Source organism: Ischnura elegans, chromosome 2 (genome assembly GCF_921293095.1).
Source record: "Ischnura elegans chromosome 2, ioIscEleg1.1, whole genome shotgun sequence".
Lineage (NCBI taxonomy): Eukaryota > Metazoa > Arthropoda > Insecta > Odonata > Coenagrionidae > Ischnura > Ischnura elegans.
In genome coordinates, this window is record NC_060247.1 from 31,843,521 (window position 1) to 31,867,950 (window position 24,430).

Genomic DNA, 24,430 nt, shown 5'->3' on the forward strand with positions numbered 1-24,430 from the left:
ATTCAATTAAACATTTCACGAGGCTAAATGAGCGCATGTAATTCACGGTATCTTTGAATCCAAGAAAACGTCGTCCGAAAACTGAAAAACCAGGCTTGATGGAATTCGTTACCAATAACCTGTACCACACCGGTCAGATGACTCTCTGAGTGCCTGACAAGGTCAGCGAAATGTCACGTGACATGGAAAGAGCCGAGGTGAGGGAAACGAGTGGGTCCTTCCCAGAGCAGTGTTCGGTGCGAGGCCACTCAAGGAGGACCTAGCACTGCGGACGACGCGAGGAATATGGAACAATGGGATAGGAAGGTGTTCGTCCATGGAATCTGGATCATTTGCGTCATAGTGACTTGTTCGGCGCAGTATTATTCAGGTAAGGCAATGTAAAATCATTATTCTTGTCTGGTTTAACCTCTCAATGTAAAATTTCCGGCTTCACTTCGTGTAATCTGAATATAGGGAAATAAAAATCACTTTCTACGTTTCACACTGAACATTGATAGATTACTGCGCGATAAGATGATGAGAAAAGTATCAAAACCATCTACATCTACATAATACCCTGTGAGGTAGGGTGTTTGGCAGGGGGTAATCAAACACCAGCATGCAAGAGGATTCCCACATGCACGCCACACGGTCATAAAAATGTCACGCACACAAACAAACTATACTTCCACATCCATGCAGAGAACAAACTCGCCTACCACTCATGAAAGCAATCTGCTAAAGAAGCTAGAACACACCAAACATGCTATTAGAAATACTTAGAAAATTCAGAAACTTGCATTAAGGAATACGTAAGTTATTAGGCTACACTACAAGTCAGCTAACCTATTTGTAAGTTCTTACGCTGCTGTTATAGTCTCTAATTGATCGTGGAAAAAATGGCATTTTAAATCTATTGGTTCACAAGGCTATCTCTTTTATTTTATTTACATGATCCCATCTACCGTAGTTTGTTGGCGCGATCAGCTTCGATAAATATTCAGGGAGGAACGTAGGAAGTGATTATTATTTTACATGATCTCTCCTAGCTATTTTCCACAGTTTTTTTGCTGATTGAAATATTCCAACTCATTGGGCTAAGCTTGTATCCCCTCAAAGTAAATGTCAGCATGAGGAATTTCAGCTTCTGCGCATGTTACCTAAATTGGAATACCAAAGTTCGAGACCATGTGATGGATCTGATGAGCCCGATTGACCGACTACGACGCTAGCTTTTGTATTCATATAGATTATTTTGGTTGGCAAGTTTACATAACTTATATTTACGCTCTTGAAATTACGCTCACGAGGGAGGAGTTGCAGGATTCTTTTTAAAGTATATTCATAAGCATTTATTTCATTTATTAACTTTTTCCGTAAACCATAAAATACAATAAGGAGGGGGTTTCAATGTTGGCTTCAGCTTTTGGTCACTGCTGAACCAGCTTGAGCGCTCTCGACCATAATTACTGTGAAGTTGTCCCGTGCAGGCTTTCACTTGATTCTCGTAAAACCTAAGTGGGTTCCACGACACCCGTTTCCTTAAAAAAATATATTTCATGCTGTCAATTTAATGGTCGTAATTTATTCATGATAGGCTACTAAATCTTATCTCGTGATAATGACATAATGTGAAACAGGGATGCCGACTTACAAAAAACATTGGGGGGGCCCAATCCGGGGATCTTGCCCCGGGAAATTTTATAAGAAGTGAGTTTTAAGTTTTTTTTAAAAGTATTTTAGAAGAGTCATATGATCAACATTAGAACCCTGATAACTCGAATCTCGATATCTGGACACTGAGGAAAATCGACAAACCTGACACATTTTTTCATCACACCCGTAACGAATTTTTGAGGGGGCTCGGGCCCCCTCAGGCCCCATGGAGTCGGCGCCACTGATGTGATATTCATCCCCGAAATTGGTCGGAAAGTCTTGCGGGGCTTTGGTTCAATTTCGAGTAGTTTTCTACCATCCTTGTAGGATTGTAGGATTTTTCAAATTTTAATTGCCAATGGTATACATTCAAATTATCATTGTATTGAGCTCTGCCCTTGAGAAAAAAGTATCAAAGCTGAAAGAAACTGGAACTCACCACTAGTACTACATCTTTTTACGCTACGTTTCTATTGAAGTGATGGGCAGGATGATGAATCCGGCTGGAAGGTATTCGCGGTTTCAAGCCGCGCTTCAAGAGTTAACTGATATGTTATAAGAACGACTTGAATAGATGGCACCAAAAAAATTGGTTCAATTCACCTTGAGAGGGCTCATCAATCTCTCGACGTATTATGTCTTTATGGTGACGTGCAAGTATTACTCATTTGAAATTTACGCAGTCACCTTGAAATTTTCAGGGAATACGGGGAAGACCTTTGTCAGTATTTTCGTCTATTTCAAATACAGTGGAACTTGGTAATTCGAACATCTGGGGACCAGTTAAAAACTTCGAATTATTGAAAAATTCGAATTAAAGAAGTCCTTGGCAAATTGGTCCAAAACACTAGAATTCATATTTTCCAATCAAAATTCTTTATCAAATTGGCACTCTTGAAATATGAACACTTTGGTTGACGTCTATCAACAAGATTAAAGTAAATTTAAAACAGAAATATTTATTTCAACAACTACGAAGTTGGTTTGGAAAGGTCGGCGCGGCGGGCGGTGGGGAAAGGGTGAGGTATTTGACATTAGCGTTAGTAAAGCATATTTTACGATGGATTCACAATTTATACCTTAGTTTGACACATCAAAAATTCGAATTATCCAAAATAAAATTCGAATTATCCACGGTTTTTTTTAGCATTGTTTGAATAAAAAATGCTATGGACCAAGAGAAATATTCTAACTAAAGAATATTTCGAATTAAAGAAGTTCGAATTATCCAAGTTCCATTGTATATAAAAAAAGAATTCAAATTTTCAAATTTGAGGTACAGGCTATAGCTGACTAGAGTGAACTTTATATATACTAAAAATGTCAAGATGATGGCATGATTCTTCAGAAAGTCACGAAATAGGAGTGGTCGAACGGGAGAGATGCGTCGTCCTAATGCAAGCCATTTCTTTTTTATATAAATCATCCCTAAGATTCAATATAAAATCGAATTATCGCTCAATTTGCACGACAGGAGACAAATGCATCGACTCGAGGGACTGCGAGGGCGTGTGCAGAGCCTTCGCACAGTGTCCCAGGGCCCAGCAGGAGTTGAGGAAAGGGATTCGACCGATGACCTGCGGCTTCGAACGCGGTCAGCCCGTCGTGTGTTGCGTGGGCGAGCGTGGACGACCGATGCCAGTGGGGGCAATAACTCCGACGCCATCTCCTCCGCCCCCTCCCCAGCCTCCACCGCCCGCTTCAACACAGCCCACGACCCTTCCAGGAGAAAAAGCCAAAGCTTGCAAGTATTTCAGACATCTTAGTTTTTAGGACTAAATTTACCCTTTAAGTTACCATGCTAATCATTAAAAAAATAAACATATCTTGGCAGCCTGAGGGAAAATGCTAATTTTTACGACATTGGCATTTTTCTGCGGTCAGCATATTACAATGGTAAGCAACATGTGAAAAATTATCAGTTGTTTATGAAAGATCAATTCTTAGTTTTGCCATCGCAGAATAAAATGATGTTCAAGTCGCTAGTACAGGGTTAAAATGAAGGTGGTTACTAGGAGAAGTAATCGTATATACCTATTTTTTCATCAACTTTGAATTGGTAATGAAAGAGTAATGAAAACACGTAATATGTGCTTGTATTTTCCTAATGAATGATATTATTATGGTAATATACCACATCCATTCCTTGGGGATACCAAAGAGACATATTTCTCTCTTGGGAAGAGACCTTTTCAACACTCTTGTTACTTACTTTTTATCATACTTACCCTATAAGATAAGAAACAGCCATTAGTCATTCATATTTGCCATTGATAATTTTTATCTTTAATTGAAATAATAAAATGGTTTCCTGTTTTTGCTTTAGGGTGTGAGAAATACCTTGAGGTTTGTCCTTTCCGAATTGCTGTAGCTGGAGGCATACCGGCCAGTCCCTACGAGTTTCCTCATATGGTAAGTTCTATCTGAATTAATTTATCATATTTTACACCAAAATCCAACAATTCTGTTTTCATTTATTTTTGAAAAAAATAGCAATTTAAACCGATTTTCTCTAACATTACCTTCTATGTCACTAACTACTACCCTCGTTTGATAAAAAAGTATCAGTTGAATTGTGAAGAAAGGAAAAATTCATAATTGGACAGTTTGATATAGTTATAACTTCACGCATACAAATTAATTTAGTCCATCAATGTTTCAGTTACATTGACCTTCATAACTTGTATTTCACCACAGCGAAATCATGGTTGGACCTAATAAATGTAGAAGTTAGATTAGCAATTTAAGCTTTCCTCTAACTGATCTGGAATCTCCAGAAGCTAATCAAATGATGGTTCTGATTTGGGAGTTAATAAAACTTTGGAAATAAAGTATATTGTTAGCAGCGTTTGAATTCGCGCTAGTATCACGGCGGAGGGATACGTCGGGCTGACGACGGATGTGGCGGAAAGAGCGCCGCTAGCGTGCGCGAGGAGAAGGAGAACTGACGACGAGCTAGCCTGTCCGGAGGCGGCATAATGTATGCGAGCCCTGGCCTGAGCACACGCATGGTCGTGTTGTAATTGTGCAAATAAATGTGTAAAGCCGAGAGCCTCGTGTCATTTTTAAAAGATCTAACAATATCGTAGTTCAAATCAAAATTGGCTCTCCTTAATTTGATTTTAAGTGCTTATATTGAATCTAGTTTAAGTGTTCAAGTTGCGATGTCTGAAGATAAAGGAAGCTCAGAACTGTCGATGAATTTATGGGCGAAGTGAGCTACTCCCCTTAAAGTTAGTAATTAAGTGAGTTCAACCGCAAAAACAATTTCAATCTCTCTTTAATACATTATTCAAACCTACAAATGCAATTATATTCACTATTCATATAAAGAAGTAACAAAAATGTTACGGGATAGATCTGTGAAAGTCTTCATTATTTCCCAAACTTATAACTTTTCAAGTATTATCCCAAAGTACGCTAAACATGGCTTTTCAGTATATAAATAATGAAATTTGTACATTTTATTTGCTCTCTGCTTGAGTATCACTTGGTAAAAATACCATATTCCTCTTTTTCATTCACTATCGTACACTTCCTTTCTCGTGTCTTTAAGCTAAAAATCCGTCATGCTAATGTACAGCCTTGGCGATAATGCTTGTTATAAAATTTTCTTCATGGATTCATGAAGGCCTCCATAGGCTATGGACCTCGGAGAAATATCAAGTGGAAGTGCGGTGGAATTCTCATCAGCGAAAATTTCGTGCTCACTGCCGCCCATTGTCTTCGTGCAGGAAGAGAGTAAGTACCGTTCAAGCCTTTTGTATTTGACATCTTCAAGCTTCAACTTCAAACCTTGACAGAAGCCAATCACGTAATAAAATTTTAGTGGTCCAGCGGGTAGGAGTTTGATGTTAAAATCCCACCTTCTCTAGAGCCATAGTGAATTGTCGATCGCTGTCTTTTAAATGAAATCGGCTGTTTTCAAGCCATTCTAATCAGTAGTGTCAAGTCCCAAGGGAGCGAGATATGTCTAGGGGTTCCAATACGCAAGTCCTTAGGAGGTATACTCTTAAGATACCCCTTTCATCTCCCCCAAATGGTATCCCCTCCCCAAGTCGACTTCTTTTGGATAAGTCCTTGTCTGGTTGAGTGATAAACCATGATATTCTTTCCGCCAGGATATATCAGAGTAATGATGATAGGTTAGTTATCACTGCAGCCGAAAATGAGTGTCGTGTTGGGCCGTATTGTTTTATCAAAACCGTAAGTTTTTTTGATCAAATCATACTACTGTCACTTGGTGCCTTCAGTTTTAATTTTGAACATTCCATGCATTTTACTGCTCCTTTAACTAACTCGCAATCATATTTTTTTCAGTGGTCAAGCGCAATGGGTTCTGCTTGGAACTGTGACTTTGGCTTCGAACGACTCGTCTTCGAGTAAAGGCGGACAAATACACGGAATATTCAGAAGAATGCGACACCCTGGATATAAGCCACCGGCGAAATATAACGACGTGGCTCTCTTGGAGATAGGACCAGCCGTGACAAAGAATCCAAAGTCGGTTCTCAGCGAGGAATTACACCCTGCCTGCCTAAGTACAGATTCAAAAAATCCTAAATCGCTCATTGCCACCGGATGGGGACGCGTTGGATTTGGTAGGTGGCGTTATTTCCTTCCTATTCGGCTTCTATCTTCATCAACCTTCACCAGATTCTAAATGGAATGATTAATTGGGTATGACCTTACAATGTCACTGGGATCTTCTTATTTCCTCTGGGATTGTCGAAGATTCAAGATGTATTTCATTAGAGTATTTTATTTTCGTTGATGCTTTCTAATAATCCAGTCGGATAGTTTGAGGCTAAACTTTGCGGAAATATATTTATAATAATTGTCATTTAGATATCCAACAATGGTATTGATTCGAGGAAATTAATCGATTTATAAAAATTCTGCGAAACCTTGTATTAATAGGTACTTGGTGATGTATGATCTTAGATTTTCCCGGCGTAACAGGTGTAGAAAAGTTTATCGGGTTTTCCACCGGTAGATTTGCTGCATGAATGCATTTAGAAGATTCCCTGAGGATGAACAGGAAGTCGCTGCTCGAAACGTCGGGAGACATGGAGAACACCAACCGGTGGAAAACCCGAGGTACTTTGCGATTGGCATTCATTAGATTAATTTGCCACCAAAACAGTAAAAATATTATGCATGATTTTACACTTAACAGGCGAACAGAATGTTTAAACTTTTCTCGGGTTCCGCGCGGTTAAGATATTCTAATAGCGCCTTAGAATATCTTAACCGCGCGAAAACCGAGAAAAGTAAATGTCGCGTCACGGGGCCGTTGTGCTCCGCCCGAAATGCAATGCATGCAGGGCCGGAACTAGCCTTACATTTACGACGAAAAATAATAAGAAAAGAGAAATGAGGGACTGGAAACCAAAATTTAAATAAAGTGAAAGGAAGAAATGACGGGGGTGGAAGAAAATAAGGAAGGGAATCCCGCCTTACCTTGGCTTCCGCCCGAACTCTGCACCCCATGCGTTCTTCCACCACTTGATTCTCGTCAGAGCTTCGACGAGATAAACGCGTCTTCGCCTTGACCTCAGGCGAACGAATGCTGTCGTCTTCGCCCGGACCCAAGCGAATGAATGAATACCAGTGCCGCAGGCCTGCACCGTTCTTCCGGTGCTGCTCAAGCCCTCTTTAGGCAAAACAGTACGGCACAAAACAAAAAAACCAAGGCAGGCGGGAAAAAGAAGAAAGGAGGGAAATTCAAATGGAAGAAAAGAAGACATAAGGCTGTTCCGGCCCGAACAGTAAAAATGTAATTAATTTTTGGAAGAGCTGCCCTTCTATAGCATACCTACCTTGCATTACATTTATTACAGGTCTTGGATTGTATTTTGCTCAATAATTTTTCTTTAATCATTATGAAGTAATCAAAAATTGGTAGCTTAAATTGAATATTGAACAACAAATAAGATGCTCTTCAACCCCTCACCTCATGTTTTTCCTTAAAATATATTTCTATAGCCCATTATGCATGGAAGGTATCTCCTCATTCTATCCATGAGCACTTTAAGTCGTACAATATTAAATGCAATGATATTTTCTCTCGTTTATTTTATTATTCACAGGGGAGGATCCAAGCCAAGAACTTCTTAAAGTGGAATTGGACGTTTTCGATGTAGCACAGTGTAATGAGACCTTTGAAACTGAAATAAAAACAACAAATCAGTTGAAGAGAGGCATTGACTCGACGATGATTTGCGCTGGGATTCTGAAAGGCGGCAAGGACACGTGTCAGGTAATTTGGAAGCATCAGTATCACCAGTTTCTATCATAACTAATCATAATTCATAACGGGGGAGCGTGGCAGTCTAGCGGGTAGATTTATGATGTTAAATACACCACTCGTCATAGTGTCCAGCGACCAACACTATGAAGAAAATTTCCCCTATTCAGCGAACAAAAACGCTACGAAAACCATTTTAAACAGAGTGCAGTTATTGGCGAGAGTCGTGAGCCTGTGGACTGGGGAGCAGAAATATTGAAATTTTCCATCGGCGCCTTCATATGCATCTACGGCCACATAATACCCTTAGAGTCACCTCACTAGGGATCAGGCAGGGGATAAGTTTATATCCCTATCGTTAATTAAATATGATAACTTCCAAGGGCATATGAGGAAGTTACTGATGCGTAAGTCCGTGCCGCGAAATCTTTCTGAACTGAATAACTTCGTTAATTTCTTTGTGATTGGCTGGATACCATTTCACAGTCCAGCTATTTGTCAGATACCGCACATGTGTGAAACAAGTGGTGATTAAAAGAGTCATTTCATCTGCAACGCTTTGTGTTTCAACAAGGGTATTAGCGATGAATGAAACACCTCCGTGTCAAAGATGCTTATGTTAGTTCAGCAAGGGCTATGTTATAGCTAAAAGAGATCTGAAAGATGGCTGGCAAGTGAAATTAATTTTGGGTCAACCATAAGTAAACGGAGTCTAAAAATCTAGGTGTTTAATTTTTTGGAGGGTCATAACGGAAACCGTAGCGGAAGGTTGAAGATAAAGCAGCAAGAAAATTAAGGAATAATACATTTTGATGCTCTACAGTCGCTTTAGATTACCCGACCGCCAGGCATTTTCATTAGTGGCGCACAAATAAAGGAAAAGGCCTTGAAGAGAGCTGGTAAATCACGAGATGAATATTTCGTTGCTATACCAAGGCTGGATTGAACGAGCTCATACATGGCATGTCATTATTATCTTCCGGAGAATTTTGGGCGAATTTGATGACGTTAGTGAGGCTGTGTGCTGTGATTCAAAGCGGAGAATAAAATTAGTAAAAAAATTCGGAAAACAGTACCGTGTTTTTAATATGGAATAAAAAGGGCTATTTTCCGTATTCTGCCTGACGTTTAAAAAATTACAGTGCAAAGGTGCTTACAGAATGATTAACCGTTTGCTTACGTGTGAGCGGAGAAAAAGAATCACCGCTGGTGGTTGGAAAACCTCTTGGGCCGTGCTGTTTCAACAACTCGGACATGACGAAGTTAAGTGCGTCTGGGAATAGAAACGGTAGGGCATGGATGACGTCTAGAATTTTCGAATATTGGCAAATAATGGAGAGATGCCTTATTTTAGGGCGACGCGATGACCCGTTACCCACGTGGAGAAATTCAATGAACATTCCATCGTATTGAAATCTATGGCCGAAAATGAAGTATGTAGTGAAGAAGAAATTCAAATATCTGGATCAGATTTCATTAAGACAATTTTTCCCGTTTAGATTAAATATGAAATAAAAAAATAAATATAGAAATAAGAGACAAGTAAATATAATTTATACATGCATCTTTGACTTTCGTATCGCATTTTCGCAAATGTGTTTATTGCACTTGCCTACCTACATATTGTCATTCACGATTTCTCACCAGTGCGGAATTTAATAATTTTATGCAACGGAGTTGACAATATCGAATTTAAATATTTGTAATTAGAAAATATCTGGCCAATTAGTAAGCCTATTTACACTCAGTTCCTACGTCGCGTCGTTTAACGTTTCTTGAGCTCAAGAGTTTTCTCAATTTCTTCAATCTAGCGAACCAGTCATTTCTGTTTAGGTACATATATTCAAAGATATATCCTTCCGGACGTCTATCAAACGACCACTCCCATAACGACCGTTTTTCGGTGGAATTGTCGGTGGTCGCTGAATACAGGTTTCTCAGTATTTACTTAACAAGAGGTTTGTTTTTATAAGTTTGTATATGTGCTTTTAAGTTCTGTTTTGTTTAGCGAGCACCAAGGGCAAGGAGACTGCAAGGAGGCGGCCACAGTCCGTGCCGTAGAATCTTGATGCATGCTGACATCTAGTAGGGCGCTTTTCGATTTGTTTCCAAAAGGTTCGCAACGAAGCCATGACCGAAGATTAATCCATTCCTTTTATATTCGCAGAAGAGGGTAGGAGCTATTGGGGAATGGCATTGAATGGTTATGAATGGGATAGATAATTAGGGGTGAATCATAGGGGGTGAAATAATTATCATGATGAAATAGGGTAGTTTCCTTCATCAAAGAAAACGAAAGGCACTGATTGCAATTCGTTACCCACCATTAGTGTATTCATAATATACAAATTATTTCGTTTTAGAAATACCGGTTTAGACGGATGGCAATGCTCCATTTTTATCCTCATTTGAAAAGGGCCAGATTGGCGCCCATGCGATGCCACTCCACGTGACGTCACAGGGACCTAGTTTCTATACGAGAAGATAGGAGTTATACATCGTCTGAGGTTACCAATGCATGCATGAGGCGCAGAGTTAGGGAAACATGTCTTAATAATCACTTATTAAAACTGGCTAAGGTCGGAAAGCTTTCTTCGTTTGATAATGTATTAATAATCCTTATTTAAGCCAAGCGCTACCAGCCAGCAGGGTACTCAGCTACCCGCTAGCAGCCTGCGTCGTATCAGCGCTAAGCCTCGGCTCAAGGTCACCTCACATGGCGGCAGCGGGAACCAGAAATACCTCACACGGAGAAATTTCCCGGCATTCATACTTACGCGTCGCGTTTTCGCGCGCTTGAAAAATTTCACTTTTCATTTACTCGCGAAAAATAGATATCGTCATTTAAAAATCTAAAAGCGTGAAATACGTACTCCAGGAGTAATAATCTTTCGATTTAGGCAATAAAAAAATAATAGGAAACCACCCTATTATCATTTTGCCGTCATTATTTTCGCGTGTAATTTGGATACCTCTGCCTTCAATGATACAAGGCGACTATCATAAAACCCATTTATATACACTTCAGGTCACAGCACACTCACTGGACAACTAGAGAATCCCATAACGGAATATTCGTGAAGAAAAGAATGCATAATTTACGCCCGAACTGGCATATTGTCTGTTTATGTGACTAATTGCTTGTTTAAACTTGCTGTAACCTTTTTAATATGTAACCCTAAAAATTAAAAGGGATATGGAATAGACTTTTATCAACGTCAAAGAAAGAATAAAAATAAAATTTTCATGTTTGAGAAGTAGGCAGATATTGAAAATTATTTACTCTGTGTATTCCAAAAATTTCAAAAGGATGCTGTGATTCAGTAATATCTAATAAAATAAGACCTTTCAAGCGAGAGTGATGCATCCTCTAAAGAATCAAGTCTTTTATACGTCAATCATACAATATTTTCCAACTTGGCTTTGATTTTTACCGTTGTGATAGCATACGATTTCGATCATCAATTACAAAAAACGTGCTCTAGAGTTCAGCTTCCCATTTCAAAATTAGCGACTACAGAATAAAAAAACTATCTATTTTCTGTCTTGAATCCAATTTTCTCAAATTTTTTTACCATCACCAGTGAAATCAATTCATTTACTAATTTTTTCTAACAGTAACCGAACTCAAATTTGCTCATTTGTATTCAATTCTACTATATTTTATTCCCTATTAAATAGGCATTTTGTATATCCTTCCCAGGTACTCCAAATGAGCATTAACAGGATGGTTTCCTTCATCAAAGAAAACGAAAGGCATTGATTGCGATTCGTTACCCAGTGACTGGGTAACGAATCGCAATCAATAAATTTCCAATTAAATAAATACCCACCATTAGAGTATTCATAATATACAAATTATTTGATTTTCGAAATGCCAGTTTAGACGAATGTTAATGGTCAATTTTAGCCTCATTCGAAAAAGGCCAGATTGGGGCAACTCCACGTGACGTCACAGGGACCTAGATTCTATACGAGTAGATAAAAGTTTCACATCGCCGATATAACCAATGCATGCATGAGGCACAGAGCTCAGGGAAACATTTCTAAATGATCACCTATTAAAATTGCCTAAGGTCGGAAAGTGTCCTTCGTTTGATAGGGTATTAATAATCCTTATTTAAAGCAAATGCTACCTGCCAGCTGGGTACTCTGCTACCTGCTAGCAGCTTTTTCCGTTCAGGGGCAGCGGTTCCGGCTGGCGCTGTGTGAGGCCTCCGAGTTGAGTGAGCGCCGCGGCGCTCGCACCAAGGTGGCTTCACACAGCGCCAGCCGGAACCAGAATGACATCACATGGGCTTTTCCCAGCATTCATACTGAGCCGTCGCGTTTTCGCGCGCTTGAAAATCTTTACTTTTCATTTAATCGCGAAAAATATGTAGATATCGTCATTTAAAAATCTAAAAGCGTGAAATACGTACTCCAGGAGTAATAATCTTTCGATTTAGACAATAAAAAAATAATACGAAAACACCCTATTCCTTGCATTATTGTATCGTGATATGCCATAAATTATTGATAATACCAAGTTATATCGGGAAAAAAATTTAACAGTTATAATATGATGTTGGTATTACAAAGACATGCATTAATAGTTTTTGCTTATTCATATTCATCTTCCTTTTCAGGGAGACTCTGGAGGACCGTTACAGTCTACAAACTCTTGGAAATGCCAATATTATGTATGGGGAATTACATCGTTTGGAAAAGTTTGCGCTTTTGCAAATTCTCCTTCGATTTACACGAGGGTATCAGCGTATGTTGAGTGGATTGAAAGCATAGTTTGGCCCAGACTACCTTATTAGTCTATCCTAGTCCAAGAGTTTAACCACTCAATAGATTTATGTAGCTTTCAGGTCTGTGGTTTCTTGAGGCAATGAAGAGAGTATGCATCAAATGTGCAATTCTGCTGCAATAAAATGCCATGCCCTCGCAACATGACATTCCAACAGTATTTTATGTAAAATATCGAAAACATTTTGGTATGATATCGGTAAGAGAATTTTTATGATTTTTTATGCGTTCTTAAATTTTTATATGTTATTGCAAAATATTTTCTTGTAAATATACAAAACTACTTGAAAATAAAGTAGAGAATTTATATTTTAAGAGTGCTTCTACGGTTACTGTTGTTAATTCTCATAGAAATCATTCGGGAAAAAATGTTATTCTGAGAAAATGGTTTCTTTGTCCCTGGGAAAGTGCGAGTAAAGGAATGTTGATCTTGAAATATCGCATCCTCTCCTATCTTACTTTGCATTCGATTAGTTGTTTGTTCTCCACCGTCATGAGTGACACTGTCTTAACTGCTGCATACCATACCTGCGCAGTTCATCTTCACGACGATGTAAGCGTTGCCATCAATATTTGAGCAGAGTCCTCTATATTGCCATATAATAACTACGAAGTTGAGTCGTCGCAATCCGCCATTGTTGGTCAAACCATTAATGGCGGGCTGTGTTGTAGCATAGGCGTAACGTTAAGTAAGTGCAGTTTTTCCATTTTTGTAATTGATTAATAAGAGAGATGGGTGGTTCTTCTGCACCAAACTGTTCCAATAGTTGCAGGGATGGGTTCCGTGTTTTTGTTTTTCCTTGTAATCCTGAGGTAAGGGCGAAATGGTTACAAATGCGCGGGATGAATAAGTGGCAACCATAGCCGTCTTCCACAATTTGTGAGGTGAGTTAGAAGTTGATTTAATTCAATGTATTGGGTAAGTATCCATATGAAGATCAAGATTTACTTAGTTTCGGCTTAAGTTGATGAAAGGCTGTGATTTATTTCAAAGTTTAATACCTTTGGTACTCAGTTTTACGTTGTACGTGATGTAAACAGAAAAGAGTGCATAATAATTCCTGCTATCGTTGAGAGTTTTTCACGTTTATAAGGTTATTTGTGGCAATAGTTTTTAAAACGTTCATACTCTCGTGAAACTAATACAAGTAACCCGAGATACATTCAAGTGATTAATTTAAACAATAAACATTAGAATACGCAACCTATTCACATGATGGAATGTGGTTAGTTGTTATTATTTCGTCTCGTGAAAGTGTAAGTGTCCTTGAAAGTTATACTTGTAACCATATAAGTGCTTTCACGTTTGAAATACCATGAGGAACTTTTACGTGCGATGGAATCAATGATACCAGTTTTTATTAAAGACTTACTGAAATAATGTAATATTTATGTCCCTTTTGGAACTACGTTATTGGTAACGAATGTTTGCAGGTAATTGTATTGGAATTCAAGCTGGATTTTACACCTTGTAATTACATGTCACGTCTCCTCCGTACCTCATCTAAAAGCTGCCTCTCCTTGCCAACCATATCCAGCACTTCGTCGTTCATTTTCCTCTCCGTCCATTTCACCTTCTCCATTCTTCTCTATACCCACACCTCGAATGCCTCGAATCATCTCTCGTCTTCTTTCCTCAATGTCCACGTTTCCGCACCGTAGAGCGCTACACTCCAGATCAAACTCCTCGCTAACCTTTTCTTTAAACTCTTAAATAACAATCCTCTCAGAATTTCCTTCCTATTCACGAACGATTCCTTTGCTAATGCAATTCTCTTCCTAATGTCGTTACTACCGTATCCGTTTTCCTTTAACGTACTGCCTAAATAGTTGAACTGCTCAACCTGCTCAAATTTTTCACCACCCACCTTTATCTTAAGTCTCACATTCCTCACTCGTGAAGCTTTACAAAAGCGCATAACCTTAGTTTTCTTGTGTTTAATCCTCATCCCATACTCCTCGCAACGCTCGTATAGCGCATTCACTAGAGCCTGAAGACCCCTCGCTGACTGGCTAATCAACGCCTGATCATCCGCGAATCTCACTGATTTGAACATCGTTCCTCCCACTTTTATTCCAGCTTCTAACTGTTCCCACGCTTCTCTTACCATCTTCTCAGCATCATCATCATCATCATCATCACTGGTCAACAATCCTAGGATTGGTTTGACGCAGCTCTCCACTCAGTTCTCCTATCAGCTAATCTTTTCACACCTACGTAATTCTTCTCTTTCACATCCCTCTTTACTTGTTCCATATATTTTGTCCGAGGTCTTCCTTTTCCATTCTTGCCTTCCACTTGCCCTTCGACGATTGTCTTCATCAGGCCATCATGTCTCAAGATGTGGCCTATAAGGTTGTTCCGTCTTCTTGTTAAGGTTTTCATGAGGCTTCTCTTCTCTCCTACCCTTCTTAGGACTTCCTCGTTACTAACTCGGTCGATCCATTTGATTTTCATCATTCTTCTGTAGCACCACATTTCAAAGGCCTCTATCCTTGCTTTCTCCGCTGCGGTCATTGTCCATGCCTCAATTCCGTATAGGAGCATACTCCAGATGTAGGTTCTTATGAATTGTTTCTTTACTTCCATATTTAAGTTTCCCGCTGTAAGCAGGTCTCTCTTTTGGTGGAATGCTCTCTTCGCCTGGGTTATTCTGCTGATAATTTCTTTCTTGCTTCTCCCGTCACTAGTTATCTTGCTTCCCAAATAACAGAATTCATCCACCTCTATCAGTTTTTGCCTCCCTATTTTAATGTTGGTCTTGACTTCTTCTCTTCTGCTGCATACTAAGATCTTGGTTTTCTTCGTGCATATTTTCAGCTGATATCTACTCATTACCCTACCCATATTAGCCAGAATATTTTTCAAATCCTTCTCTGTTTCTGCTATAACGGCTATGTCATCGGCAAATCTTAGCATGCTAATTTTTTCTCCATGGATATTCACTCCCAATTCCTTTTCTTTGATTTCATTAATGGCTTTCTCAATGTAAACGTTGAAAATTACGGGTGACAATGTACAGCCTTGTCGCAGCGCATACGATAAAAAGTAGGCATACGCGGCGATAGAGGACAGCCTTACCTCACACCTCGGCCAATGCTTACCCACCCAGGTTCTCCGTCCGCTACCCACACTTGCGCAGTCTGGGCCATATACAGATTACAAATTAGTCGTCTATCCCTCCAATACACACTTATTCTCTTGAGGATTTCCATTAACTCTAACCAGTTCAAGCTATCTAACGCTTCTTCAAAATCCACGGAAGAGCCATATGCGTCCTGGTCATATTCTAGGTTCCTCTCCACCAGGGACCTCATTATCGCTATTGCATCACGAGTTGACTTCCCTTTTCTGAAACCAAACTGATCTTCGCCCAAACAGTCGTTTGCCCTCGCCTCCATTCGTCTGTTCAATACCCTCAGCACTACTTTCGTCGCATGCGATATTAGGGTGGTAGTCCTGTAATCTCCGCATCCCACAGCTTTCTTCGTTTTCGGTAGCGGAATTAAAACAGTCTTCACGTAATCCTCCGACCAACATCCCTCCTCATATATCCTGCGTACTAGTTTGGAAAACCTTTTCTTAGCTTCCTTCCCTAGATTCTTCAGAAGCTCACACGGGATATTGTCCACGCCCACTGCTTTACTAGCCTTCATATAACGAAGTGCTCTCTCTATTTCCGAATCTTATATCCCCGGCCCAAAATTATCCTCCCCCACTTCACTTTCATCCTCTAAAGTCAATCTCTCCGGCCTGTTTCTTCCGTCATACAGATCCTCCACGTATTCCTTCCATCTACTCTGTACCTCTTCTCGCTCGGTTAGCACTCTCCCATCTTTAGCCTTAATTTTAAACATGGCTTGTCCTCTTTTGCCGCCCGATAGTGACTTAACTTTGGCGTACAACGCGCCTACTTCTCCATCCTTCTGGAACTTTTCCATTTCCTCAATCTGTCTTTTCCACCATTCCTCCCTTGCCCTCTTAGTTTCACGTAGTAATCGATTATTTAGTTCCCTATACATTCTTTTGCCCTGATTTGTGTCCATGTTCTTCCACTACCTACTTTCCTCCATTTCTTTTACCATTCCCTCCGTAATCCAAGGCTTCTTTATCCTTCTGCTGTCAACGTAGCCAATTGACTTCTCCGCCGCATTGACTATTCCCGTTTTAATACTATCCCACCCTTCCTCTTCAGCCTGTGAAATTCCAGTCTCTCGTATGCTAATGTACACTTGTTCCTGATATCCTCCCCTTCAGGTTCTTTCTACGTTCCATTTCTTTGCCTTTCTAACTTTAGTACATAAGTCTTTTGAATCTTACGTTACATTTTATAAGTACTAGGTTGTGGTCTTAATCCGCATCTGCTGCTGGGAAGCTACGCCAGTTTTTCACACTATTCATAAACCTCTATCTTACCATAATGTAGTGTATTTGATATCTCCCTACATCCCTTGGACTTTTCCATGTGTACCTTCGCCCTTTATGATGATTGAACCACGTGTTTGTGATGAATAACTTGTTTCTCCTGCAAAATTCTGCTGCTTTCTCATCCCTGTCGTTCCGAATTCCTAATCCAAATTCTCCTACTTCGTTCCATCCCTCCCTTCCCCGACTAAAGAGTTCCAGTCCCCCATCACTACCAGATTTTTCTTACCCAGGGTTTCTCTAATTATTTCCTTGAGCTGTTCATACACCTCATCTACTTCTTCCTCCCTATGATTGCTAGTTGGCATGTAAACTTGGACCACCACAAGGTCGGTGGGCCGCGCCTCAATTTCTATCACCAGAATCCTACGCTTACCTGATCTATACCTACCACACGCTTAGCCATCTTACTGTTTAATACTAATAAAGCTATCCCTCGCTGGCTTACCTCCCCACCACTATATATAACCCTATACCCATCACTCTAATAGTCCCCCCAACCCTCCACCTCACCTCGCATAATCCTAAGATATCTATCCTCCCTTTATCCATTTCCCTTTTCATATATTCTAACTTCCCTGCCCTCATGATTGTCCTCACATTCCACGTCCCTACATTTATAGCCGACTTCTTCTTCTCCATCTTCTTGGTCTTCTTCTCTCTTCATTGCTGCTGCTGCTGGTGATGATGATAAGTATCTGCAAGGATTTCGCATGTTGACGACCCCGAGGACCTTGCCGACCCCGCTGCCGTGCCCGACACCCGCCCTTTGCGGACGGGTGCTGGTCGATGAGATTCCGAGGCTCATTTGGTTGTACTTCATGTTTTCAGGGAAGAGATAGTTGGTAGGGTTTCCCACTTCCATTCCAACAGTGTTTTTCACGTGACACCAATACGTGGACTACCTTTCGTCTGGCTCCTACCCTTCGACCTATTTAGCATGGGTGGCCCTACCGGGAATAATTTAGAATTAATCCCGTCAATGCAGCTCTAGGGGTCATAGGGACGCGCAAGCCTTTCCACCGCGACACGGTTGTAGCCCAGGGAAAGGCAACATGCAGTACATGCACGTAATTATTTAGCCATTTAATCATTATGAAAACATTTTCGTGCGAGTTATCTTCGTTTTCCTTGCCACAGGTGCACTTATACGAATCAAAATTTGAATCCGCTCGGAAGGAAGGCTGGAATAAATTAAAAGCCTAATGATGTTCCGACGATTTTCGACGTCGCGAATTATCCTAAGCCTATTACACCAAAGAGGAGACCTCTCATATTCTATTTATCGTATATCGTTTCATACAAATTTTTTGTATGAAACCAAAATCATTGACCTGTGGTATCTCGATAGTGTTCCTTGGAAAAAATCACCTGTGTGTAATTCATGTTTGGCATAGTCGATGGCTGGATGAATCCAAGGTTTCGTTTCTTGGAGGGGTTGAGTGTTTTTGATGGCTACATGCAGTCTTAGGAGCTGGAGATACTGAGCATGTCTTTGTTTCTGCTTTTATTCATGCCATAAGCACCTATTACCCTGAGTTATGTACTCCTAAAATCTCTTGTAGTTTGTCTTTTTCTATTATGCCTAATTATAGTGTCTTTAGGTGGTGTAAGTCATTTCTCATCTTCCATACGTGTCACCTGCGCTTGGTATTTTGCTGAGATATGACTATATATGTATATTTTTAAATGAAGTACCTAATAGTTAACATTATCATTCATCTATAATTTTTTGAGAAATCAGCACAGTTGTTGAAAAATAGGCACGCAGTCTTTGTTAATGCTTATCATATATCAAATGAGGTAGCTTCTCAAATTGACGTGTTTGTTTGAATGTAAGATTGAACTATCCATTACAAGTTCTTTTCTTTCACATTGCCTTTGTTTATATTCTGGCAATTTTTCAGTTACACCATTTTTCATTACTTCTATAGCATCAGCCTTGCTACTTTACATTGAAAAATGGTTTTCAAAATACTTCTAGAGTAATTAAACGGAGTCTCTGGTTGCTCTTGTATTAAGCTGTTTTGTTGGTCCATGATTGTCAATAGGTATACAATAGTATTTTTAGTGATTATTAAGCCCAATTGACTGTCCACCCATTAAAAGAAGGGTTCTATCAGGTCGTAATACGTTTAGTCTTTGCCGTGGTTTTATCTTTATTTTCGCCGTTTCCATTGTTGTCATGCCTAGAAAATTTTTATTTATGTTACCGAAGGTTTCGCGAATTAATATCAACTATCTGAAAATTACCAACATTCTTTGCATACCAAATAAATGAAGAAATCTGCCCACATCTCCTTATGGGTAAATGGGCTGCTAGGACTAACAATGGCGGACGTCGTGCTTCCCATTGTGGAAGCCTATGCGACGACTCGACATGATGAGAGAGTAGTGTTGAGAGAGCAATCTAGAGGACTCTGTATTTGAGTAAATGAATAGCTGATTGTTGAAGAGTTTAATTGTCCTTGGATATACTTATTTTGATTGAAAGCCAGTTGATTTTAAGTGTCATTATCTTAGAAAAAGAACTGCTCATTAATTAAACTTGTTTTCATCACACTACCCAAATTAAATTGTGCCACAATCATATGATAAACTTTAACTATTATATTTGCCGACTCAAATAATTTTCACCTAGACAAGGTACCGTCAGTTGATTGTTAGAGTGTAACTTGAGTGAATTGAGTTTGGAGGACTAGGCATGCTTGGAGGGACTAGAAGTTCTCCACTTCTGTGTTAGAGGCATTCGAGGTCAGACCATAGTCACGTGACCAAAGGAAAACGAAGAGGAGGAGAAGGACATGAATGCGCCCGCAGTCCTTACCTGACCACCACACTACGATGAGGCTTTTCTCAATGAGAGCGATAGGTGACCGCGGAAGTTTTCTCATTTACATAAGTGGCATTAGCTTAATTTGTCTTCTGAATACGTGTTCGGCACAACTTTATGCAGGTGAGAGGAAATGCAAATACGGTCCTTAATATTTTAAATGAAATCCCTTATATTATTTTTTGGAATTATTTCATCCATGGTGTCATGTTTATCGGAATTTAGAGTTGTCCAGTATGAACACAATGAGTTTAGATGCGATATGAGTCACTTAACTCATATGGCATCGTAACTCATTCATGTAGGGTATTAAAATTGCGATGACTTTGAGCTTCTGGGATATTACAGCGATTCATTTATCTCTCTCAACACTATTTGTCGCCAAAATGTGACATTTACTTGAAGTCGTATGATATTTATGATTCACCTAAAAGATAGACTACAAATCGAAGGTTTCAATATTATCATGGAAGATGATCATCGATTCTCATGCGTCCCGTCATTAGTAGGCTCTTAATTCCGGGCAGGATATAAATATTATATGTGCGTTTATATTCTTACCACTACCTCCCACTACTTCCGAAAACTGCTCCTTTACATAATGGAGCTCATCATGATATGGTTTATTAACTTAGTAACAGTCATATATTTTCCTTTGCATAATAGAACTACATATCATTTTCCAAAAGGCTAACTATTTCAAAACGATATTTGGCTGCTAGACAATCGTCAAGTAGGTACGTGAAACGTGACAGTCAATCAATAAATCCGATACTTTTTTCTACGAGCGGTGCATGATGTTTAAACGTTAAAAGCAATAGTTTTTAGATAGTATGATCATTTTCAAGTTTAAATATTTTATCAAAATTTGTTAAAGTTCCACTAACTTATACCTAGATTATTTTTACCGAGCTAAAAATTATCCGTATGTAATATACTATTTACGGTTATCCTGAAGCTCCCATTTACTGTGTAGATTCGCGTAGAACAATGCCAATTCCACGTAATTTTGAGGGCAAATGCGCCATAGATTAGCCATCCTTAGACGAATCATTGCACGTTTTTTGTGCCACAATTGTGCGAAGGAAATGGTGATATATGGATTGCGGAACGTTGAGTAAGCGATTTTAATCTTGCCCACGCCGAGACTCAGCAACAATTCTCCGTAAGAACCATGAATGCAGGCAGAAATTTTTTTCGATCTTAGTGAGCGAATAGATTATCCATTGCGTCACCACTTCAGGAAAATTGCCACTTATAACACAACTCCGCGTCACGCGGCAAATAGTGCGGAACAAGATGTTCAGAGCTTTATTCAGTCAAGGTAATGCCACTATTTAATTTTAGCTTCTACTGCTGACATCATGGACTCACGACATAGAATATTCGCAAAATGAAAATTGTAAATTGTGTTGCTTCCTCCTCCCCTGGTGACCAATCCAAAGATCGTTTGATCGGAACTTAGACGATGTACATATGCGCTTATTCCGAATTATCGACTATTCATTTTCGTTTCGTCGCAAGTTCAGCACGTTAAATCCTTCACCATTTGTTATTCATAATGCAGCAATTGTCTTTCCATAAACCTTTTTTTCTTCTAAAATCCCTGCTGTATTGTCATTGGAATACCAACGCCTCGTTCCATTACTCCCTTTAGCAGTCGAATCGTTTTGTACCATAGAGGATTTTTGGATTTAAAATGTTATTATCATCTATTAGTATTCATGTTTTAATGTTTCAACTGAGGCAAACCATCAAAAACTATATTGTTCGTCCATACAATATTTTCATAACAACAATATTTTCATAACAAATCCAGTTCGTCATGAAAATTTTCATATTGAACCCTGATGCCATTACCAATTTTGAAACAAAAATTATGCCTTCAATATTAAAACCTCTAAAAATGAGCTCCCTCTGCAGTCCACCAATCAAGAATGTATTTTGTATTGCGTCTTTGTATCCTCCTTTGAGCTTGTGTTTGAACCGCCCGAAATTATTTCGTGAGAAAAAACTCGATCATGGACGACTCTATTACGTTTTTGAAGCGGTTAAAAATCTCGAATGCAGCATTGAAAACCCTTAGCGGGGACCACGAGGATACGCTTCTTCGGTCCGGAAACCAAGTCCGAAAATTATACGCCTACGTACCCGGAGAGGTGGGGAACAGAGGAAGGGAAAAGGGTTCAGAGGCGCCGCGGCGCGCTGCCGAGATGAGAGCCCGACGACGCGTCGCGACGTCTCCATGGGTAGGATAGGGGGGATGGGAGATTCTCAACACCGTGGTGAAGGTGACATGAGGTACCACTTACCAAACCGACTTTGTTATACTTAGACAAATGGAAGATTAGTCTATCTAAAACAAAAAATATTTCAGAGAATTTTTTCTCTAGATCTCGCACGCCGCATTTCAGCCACCTTTCACTGAGGTCTTTTTACTCGAAAAAATCTCTAGCCGTAGAATGACAACCCTTCAATGTTGTTCTCTGGATTCGCTGCTGCCAATTTAATTGGACCCTTCTGATAACAATAGCTTTTCATAGGTTTTTCTCATAGATTTAAAGTAAGAATTGTTCATAAAAAACATTTTTTATCAACTTAATATTATATATATGTCACATCCCCATGACACCACTGCCAATTTTATTTTATGTAAATCTAAATCTCTCTGGTAAGAAGTCTAAATTGAGAGTCAAAATGAAATCGGGTGTCTACTTAAATATAGGGGATCTATGTACCGACTCAAAGGATCGCAATGGTGTATGCACTGTGCTGAGTCAATGTGTCAGTGCCCTGGAGGGCCTAATTCGGGGTGTGAGGCCGATGATTTGTGGATTCGATGGCAAGGAGCCCGTCGTTTGCTGCAATGGAAGCACGACGACGGAGCCTACGATTCCGCCGCCCGTCACATATCCCCCTTCAAGGAAACCAGGAGACAAGGCTAAGGCTTGTAAGTATCAGTCATCAACATATGTATCTAACTGAAGGAAAGATTTCCTTTACACAATTCCGTTTAACTTCGCCTTGAAACAATTTTTGTTACAAGTGAAATAGTGTTTTAGAAGCGAAGCAAGGGTGTGGTCTGCAAAAAGTTAAAATGAGGGAAGAAAATTGTAGGTACTCACTCATCAAAATATCTAAATAGAGACTATTCTACCCATTAAAAACATTTCCCACACACATGGATGCAGCATTGCAGCAGTGTAGCTCGTAGCCACAAGAAATTCTCGGGGGCATTTATTTGGAAAAGTAGAGCATTTTGGTGGATTCATCTGGGAGGGGCTAGGAGATACTGTAATGACCATATCTTCCGATCATTTCGGTGGAATTTATGCCCCTTGAGCCCCACGCTAGATGACCGATATCAGTTAAAATTCGTTGCGGAGATAAAATTTTACAAGGTAGGATCGAGAGGAATTGTGGTAATGGCCTTGGCAGCATCTTTAAGGGAAAGAATAGGCTTTCTAAATGCATCTATCCACGGGGACAAACTAGTTAACATGTGTGGTGATGCAACCTATATTTGCGTTGGGTAATGGATAATATATTTGTGACGAAAGCTCCCAGAACGCCACCTTCAAGGGTTGTTCCTCCTCCGAGTCGCTGGATCCCATGGTAGGGTGTGGGTTCGATCCGATAGACCTAGTAGTCAAGCGGGATGAACCCGAATGTTGTCTTGTACAATTCTCCTTACCGGGGACTGTCTCCGATTCTCCGACGTTCGTTCTGTGTGTGTGTGTGTTTATTATTATTATTTATTGTTCCGGAAAATCAAAAATTTTTTACAAAAAAATAGATAGAGTTTTACATATTTTTGGTCAAAGTTTTATTATGACGGTCGTGTGAGGGATAGTTTGCGCCCAGGGGGAAATAGGTACAGTAGAGTGGATGCACACTCCGTCATAAGGGAGACATAAAGGCATAGCAATGAGTCCTGATTCAAGGTATGATGAGGAATGAACGCAAAAGTCCACAACAATGGTGAACGGAAAGGTGAAGCTTTAGGCAGAGAGACAGGAACGAATGAAAAAACATAAATAAGATAATAAATTTTAAAAATGTAACATAAATAAATAAGTTAGCTAGGCTAGGTGAAGACAGTTGAGAAAGACTGATTTAGTGTGTGTGTGTGTGGAGGCACATTCGCTCTTCGACGCAACTCGACCGACCGTGGGTCCTAAGGGAATCCATGGAGACTGATTGAAGATGTTCTACCCTGATCACTTCCCTTCAAGTAGGTTAGTTTCCTTAATCAAAGAAAACGAAATGCATTGATTGCGATTCCTTACCCACCATTAGTGTATTCATAATATACAAATTATTTGGTTTAAAAAATCCCAGTTTAGACGAATGGCCACGGTCAATTTTAACCTCATTTGAAAAAGGCCAGATTGGCGCCCATGCGATTCCACTCCACGTGACGTCACAGGGACGTAGTTTCTGTAAGAGTAGGTAGGAGTTTTACAATGTCTGAGATTACTAATGCATG

General features: G+C 39.7%; 1 protein-coding gene across 1 annotated transcript in view; it reads left to right on the forward strand.

Moving 5' to 3' along the window:
- Positions 1-227: 227 nt before the first annotated feature.
- LOC124174198 overlaps positions 228-24,430 on the forward strand; it is a 34,519-nt gene continuing 10,316 nt past the window's right edge. The window contains exons 1-10 of the mRNA XM_046553296.1: positions 228-370; positions 3,113-3,382; positions 3,965-4,050; positions 5,270-5,379; positions 5,959-6,239; positions 7,731-7,900; positions 12,517-12,692; positions 13,157-13,235; positions 19,929-20,064; positions 22,667-22,891. Coding sequence (XP_046409252.1) covers positions 286-370; positions 3,113-3,382; positions 3,965-4,050; positions 5,270-5,379; positions 5,959-6,239; positions 7,731-7,900; positions 12,517-12,692; positions 13,157-13,235; positions 19,929-20,064; positions 22,667-22,891 — 1,618 coding nt within the window. The 5' untranslated portion in view covers positions 228-285. The remainder of the gene's footprint in view (positions 371-3,112; positions 3,383-3,964; positions 4,051-5,269; positions 5,380-5,958; positions 6,240-7,730; positions 7,901-12,516; positions 12,693-13,156; positions 13,236-19,928; positions 20,065-22,666; positions 22,892-24,430) is intronic.